The sequence below is a fragment of the Lactuca saligna genome, chromosome 7 (genome assembly GCF_052625555.1).
Source record: "Lactuca saligna cultivar CGN05327 chromosome 7, ASM5262555v1, whole genome shotgun sequence".
NCBI classification, from domain to species: Eukaryota; Viridiplantae; Streptophyta; class Magnoliopsida; order Asterales; family Asteraceae; genus Lactuca; species Lactuca saligna.
The window spans coordinates 10,595,537-10,602,294 of NC_136423.1; the positions used below are offsets into that span (position 1 = coordinate 10,595,537).

The 6,758-nt window shown below is 37.1% G+C and overlaps 1 protein-coding gene across 1 annotated transcript; it reads left to right on the forward strand.

Moving 5' to 3' along the window:
* The first annotated feature begins 5,524 nt into the window (after positions 1–5,524).
* LOC145006653 (uncharacterized) lies at positions 5,525–6,529 on the forward strand. Its single transcript, XM_078965731.1, has one exon. The coding sequence runs from the start codon at positions 5,525–5,527 to the stop codon at positions 6,527–6,529; it is 1,005 nt and encodes a 334-aa protein (XP_078821857.1).
* Positions 6,530–6,758: the final 229 nt, after the last annotated feature.

Sequence of the window (6,758 nt, forward strand, 5' to 3'; positions counted from 1 at the left end):
TCATAATCGAATTTAAGAACGCAAATAATGGACCCATATACAGAATTTCCTTATGTTGAGCCATTCCAACATGAAATTCATATATATCCTTGACTAAATGATTAAAACCTCACAATCTAAGCTTATAGATTTGAGATGAAGTATAATTTCCTCTCCCTTAATTATAGCAAAACAACTTTTTCCCAATTGAAACCTTTTGTTTTCTATAATTAACATTGCTAGCTTGCAATACTTATCGTAATTATCATGCTCCCACTAACATGATGATTATTAGCATAACACTTATGCTCCCACTAGCTTTGACATGTACTCAGAAAGCTCGACTTCTAGAAATCAATACTTTATTGACTTTCTGACCAAAGTTCAGATTTCTGATACTAGATTGTTTTGATAAAACTTTATCAAAAACATACACCTTCTCTTAGATAGCTCATGGGTGTGTCAAAACAATTTTAAGAACTATGAAAAGGGATGCCGTAATCATAGTCTTGATCGTTTTGACCTTTGTCATTTCTCACAAGTCCAAGTTAGTGTGCCGGTAAACCACACACGCTCCACTAACGACTTTGAGATCACAATTGCTATCTAGCTAAAATCTACTTAGTGGAAGTGTTTCCTCACCATCATTTTCATGAATCGGAGAGAAACCTTATGACACTTAGATTTAATGGTGTATGTGTTCTTATCCATGTGAATTGTCAAAATCATAGTCACAAGACAAGGATAATGACAAATCCAAACTCATATGGATTGAACTCAATCTTAATTTCTTGCCACCTGGTAGCTCAAGGGCCTACCATTGCTTCCAAGTTGTTGTGCAACACATTGAGAACTCTAAGAACTCATATGCAAAGTCAACTTTAACTGGAATGGGCACAGAATATGTCAACACGATAGGTTATAAACCTTAAGTTGTGTGCTAGTGAAGAACTTTAGGTTTCATTCTTGATTAGTTCTTGAGACTTTCAAGACCTTTAAGACTCCCACTGTCCTCTTGACCTATAAGACTCCCTTGTCAAACATCCAAGAGCTAGTGTGGATTCTAATCAAGACAAGCACTTCACAAAATTGGCCGAAGTTGATCTTTGTTTTATCCAAAACATCACAACTTATCAATTTCAAATGTACAAGAGTAGAAAACTTTTACTCTTACATTTGTCAAGTGTTTTAAACCTTCTTTAAGACATGTCACTCAAATTACAATCTTGGAGTATGACTCCAAGACTTGTATTGGAACGAAGTATGACTCATCTTCTTGATTTAACCATTTCAACAATTTCAAGATCCCTTCTTCTTAGTCATAAGAATGCACTAAGACTTCCTTAGAGAAAAAATTTTGATATGGTTTCTTAATCATTAAGATGATCACAAAGCTGATACTAAATTACTCTCCCATCTTTTCAGATTTGAGAAACTTTTATCCTTCTGCCTAATTTGATTCTTCTTATCCGCTCTGCTATGCATTGAAACCTTTTCCAATGTCTCAGAGTTACACTTAAGCTTGTAAGTATAATCATATTTACTGAGCTTTAGTAAACTATGACGAATAGCCTTATATCTTTTGTGGTGGACTTAATCAGTGCACATGACTATGTACTCGATCCCTTAGTCCATTACTTGACTCACACATCCATGTGAACAAGTAATTAGTCTTAATTTTTCCAATACTTAAAAGTTCTCATTCATCATGTTATACAACTTGCATGATTCCAAGTCTCGGTCCAATTGAGACTTGGTGATGAGAATCTTTCCTTATTTGGTAAATTTAGACATTACCACAAATGAAGGAATCAATTTCGTATTTCCACTCTTGCTATTAGTGGGGGAGAGTTGTAACATCCGGATTTTACCAGGTATAATGTAAGTTTAATTGTGTTATTTTGTAAGAGGGACTCAGCGAGTTGGGGCTCAGACTCGCCGAGTAGGGACGCAGGATTGAGCGAGGGTGCGCACTTGGACTCGGCGAGTCCAGGGTATGGACTCGGCGAGTCTGCGCTGTGTTATGAAACCCTAAATCTCCGGGTTTGTGGCCTATTTAAGGGGCCTTATGGCCGTCATTTGCACTCACCCAACCCCCAGAGAGTGTCCCTAGAGTTCTTGAGCGTTTTGTGAAGGAAACAGAGCCAATCTTGATCTTGTGTGTGTTGTTTAGCAAGAAGAAGGAGGCCCTAGGCAAGAGGGAGCAAAGGAGATTGCTATTTCGTGGATTTGGAGCCTGGATCATCACTCTAGAGGTATTATTTTCGGACCATTTTCTGTTTGGTGAAACTTGATGCAAGTTAGGGCTTAATATGATCATTTATGGGGTGATTTGGTGCCCTTTGGTTCCCTCTTTGAGTTGAGACCATGGATCTGGATCCATAGAGGTCCAGAGGGCCTCACTCATCAAGCTTTATGGGTGGAAATGGAGTCCTTGGCCTTGTGTTGAAGTAGTAGAGTCAAAAACATCATTTGTGATCATGTAGAGGTTATTTACGCATCAAGATTGTGACTTTACGTGCTAAATAAGCATGGGGGGACTGGATCTATGGATTAGTGGACTGGATCTGGCCTTTAGAGCAAGATTGAGTCAGTGCATGGCACGGACTCGCCGAGTCCGAAGAACAGACTCGGCGAGTAGCTTGAATGTTGCACGACCACTCAGCGAGTGGCCTCGCCGAGTTGGGATGAGTAAACTCAGTGGGTCAAGGGGGAGTCAGGATGGACAGGTGGATCGAGTCAAACCGGACTCGCCGAGTTGTTCTTGAGACTCGGCGAGTTGAGTCGTGGTGGCCCCACAACTCGTGCCAGGTGGAGCTCGTCGAGTTGGGGGGGGGGGGGATGCTCGACGTGTTAAGAGAGGATTCCAGGGAAATTGGTGAATGCACTCAGACTCGCCGAGTCGCTATAGTGCACTCGCCGAGTCCGGTCAAGTTGACCGTTGACCAGCGTTGACCTAGATTGTCCTGTTATGGTATGGTCAACCCTAGTTGGGAAAGTGTTAATTAGAGATATATTGTGCTATAGGGGGACTTCAGCTCGGCAGATCGAGTGTTTAGCGATTTCAGGGTTACGGTTTACCGAGACACGCGAGGTGAGTCTTCTCACTATACTTTACCTTGAGTAGGTAACCAGAGTTATGTGATAGAGTATTTGTATGCTATGTATGTTATGTGTTGTACTGCATTACTTTTATGTGTTTGATGCTGTGCATGTTTACAGAGTTAGAACCGGAAGGTTCACAGAGTTAGAACCTGAAGGTTCACAAAGTTTGGGTGCACGGACCCACAGAGTTATAGCTTCGAGTGGCTAATATGTGTTATATGCAGTATTTTGGGAAACTCACTAAGCCTTGTGCTTACAGTGTTGATGTTATTTGTTTCAGGTACTAGTGACGACCGTGGGAAGGCGCCGGCTTGATCCGTACACACACGTTTGGAGCTTGACATTTTGATCTTGGGATTTTGTACTATGTTGTTGAACAATTAAAAGGGGTTGTTTCTATGAATATTGATGGAATTATGTTTTATAAAAATCGAAAATTTTGTTTGAAAAATTGGTGGAATTATGTTCATATAAACCTTATTGTATTTTGCATATTTTTTCTAATCCATGTTTGTTAAAAAAATGAATATTCACATAATCATAAACAAATTTAAATTGATGCAAAAAGACAAGAACTTATTTGTTTAGGTTTTTTGTTTTGACGTGGGCCTTATTACATTCATGCTCTTATGCAAAGCTAACAATAACAAGAATTTTCCTTGATTTTTTTTCACATATGTTGCTTTTTCTATAGTGATCAATGTATGGGATAATTTGGTAACATTGACTAATTAGTGGGTTACAAAACTATCAACCACTTGTAGATTTAATCTATAAATATGTGATTTTTTTAACAGCCAAACATATTAATTTTAACTTGTTTTTGATGGTTTTGGGAACATCAATTTTTTTACATCTCATATATTAGTTAATGGGGAAGTTGCAGTTGATGAGAGAAATGAAGCAACAGTTAAAGGATTTAGGATAAGTACATGAAGTTAACATGTTCATAAGCGAACATATGTTCATATAAGAACATAGATTGATATGTAATATTTTTAGCATTTATAAAACACTTCATTTTATATGTGTTAATACATTGTTCATTTTTTAAAATATATTCATTGATGAACATAGGTTCCAAGTGGTTATACCCATGATTTTGTATAAGTGTTCAATTATAAACATGCTTGATTTTCTATGAACATGTATCATTTTTTTTAATAAATGTTGAATTATGAACATATATTAAAATGAATGTTTAAGTATGAACATTACTAATTTCTGGAGTTTTGTATAAATGTTCAGTTATGAACATGTATTATATGTTGCACTGAGATAATTTATGGAATCCTATATAAATGCTTATAACTGGATTATGTATCTTTATAAATGCTATAGTTTAGGACAATAATTAATAAATTATTATTTTCTATTTAAAATAAAGTTGTTATTTTACAATCATACTTTTTTTTTTTTTTTTTGTCAAAAATTGATATAATATTCCAAAAGATGGTTATATGGTTCTATGATTCTAATTTTTCGTATATAACTTTTTTTAATAAAGTTTTTATATTAAAAAAATAAGATTTTTTTATATGAAATTATGTTTTCTTTGTATAAATATGATTTTATAAAGAAAAAACATATTCGAAATAAAATTTTGAGGAAAAAAAAGGTGTAAACAAAACTAAAGTAAGGATGAACTTATAACAAAATTTTGAAATTTGGGATAAAAGAATAAATTTTGGATCAAATTTATAATAAAATTTGAAATATAGACAAATAGTATAAATTTTGGATCAAATTTATATTAAATTTAAAAATTAGACCAAAAGTTTAATTTTTAAAAATTAGATAACCTATTAACCAAATAAAATAGTTAAATTAATATAATTATTAGTTTTTAAAACTTAATTAAATAAAAAAACATAAAAACTATCACTTTGTTATATTCTTTTTCATAGATATATACTTATATATACATTAACGTGTAACTACTTATTATTCAATTCGGTTCTCAATTTTCATCCGAGGGACTTGAATAAAATATAATATTAAGTTTAGTAACGTAAATAACAAATAATAATAAGGTTAGGAAACTATTTAATTACAAACACAATTGTTATACATAAATTGTAAAAGTCAAACTACAATGAAAAAGGAAATAAAAAAGTACATATTTTATTTTAGTATATTAGAGAGTAGTCTCCTCTCTCCATGTTTATATAATTGCACTTTGAAGGAAGAAGAAATAAATTCCGTACTATTTGATTTCTATTTCACCCCCTCCCCCACCCCCACTCCCACCCACCATCCTCAAATGTCTATATTTCTACCAAAGAAGACAACCGCATCTTGCCCAAATTCAACTCCGTTTTCCTCGTCTAAAACCCTAAAAAATTGTTCATACTTTCCATGAATCCATGATTACAGCCACTGGTTGCACCCAATTTCCCTAACCAGACAAGTGTACATAGTTATTGCTTTGTATACATAGATGAAGTGTAAGAAGCACTACGCCGATCTCAGTAGTGTCGTCGGCGTCTGCGCTTCTTGCCTCCGGGAACGCCTCTTTTCTCTCGTCGCTGCTCAGGAGCAGGCACAAGCAAAAGCTCAATCCCAGGATCAAACCGTAGAAGAAAAAAATCGCAATTTGGACACGCACCCGGTGTTTCCTCGTTCTGTTTCTCCCTACATCAGTCGCCGAAAATCAGATAATTCCGCCGCCTCGACCGCGGCTGCCGCATGGCCAAACAGTAATCAACATAACAGTGAGAGAAATCGTCATCGTAGCGTTCCCGATCAGCGGTTTTTTAGCACGCCGCAGGTAGGGCCGACAATCGGATGTTATAATCCATGCCGAAAGAAGAAGCACAGTTTTATTCGGTTCTCTTTGTTAACGAATTTGTTTAGATCTAAGAAACGAAACGAAGTGGATTTAGATTCGGACCCTAGGGTTTCGGTTTCGAATTATGGGGGATCATACGGTGGTGGTGATAGTGTCACGTCGGCAATGCCATCGCCTTCGTGGTTCTCATCCATTAGGTCCGGTGGTGGTTGTCGGAAGAAACAGCCGTTTTGTTTTAACGAGTCCTCGCATTCCGCAGCCAACGTGATGCGGAAGCACTACCGTGAAGATCGGGGTATGTCTCCTGTGAGATACTCCGATGCTTATGGCGGTGTAGAAGATGAATTCGGCGATGGATCCAGCGGATACGAATCGTGTGAGTCGCGGAAACAAACTCCGTGGAGGACGCCAGCGCATCCTTCGGTCCGGCGCGGTGGTGGCGGACACGGGAAGAACGTTTCCGGTCTAACTTTCTGCTTGAGCCCGCTGGTGCGAGCCAGTCCTAACCGGCATTGGAACCACAAAGGAATGCCACCGGCAGATGGCGGCGAGACCAGAGCTCCGGTCAAGCCACACTTGTCCAACACCAAGTCCTTCTGCGCCAACCGATCAAAAAAACTCGCCGATTTGGGGAGATTGAATACAAACCGTTGATTTGGATAACCAGTGAGGAACACATTTGACTTCCTTCGAAAGTACCATTTTGCCCTTGGTACCCTTTTCTCTGATTTTTGTTTCTAGTAGCTATAGTATTCCCTATATTAAATACAGAGAGAAATAAAAGAAAAAGGTTTTGAAGTTTTAATTTTCTTCTCTGTAATTACAAATTTGGACATGAGTATACATTGTAATTACAAATTTGCCCTCGCTTTCAATTCGAGTC

What these genes read in the sequence shown, in the direction of transcription:
- LOC145006653 (XM_078965731.1), top strand. Translation starts at nt 5,525, where the DNA reads ATGAAGTGTAAGAAGCACTACGCCGATCTCAGTAGTGTCGTCGGCGTC.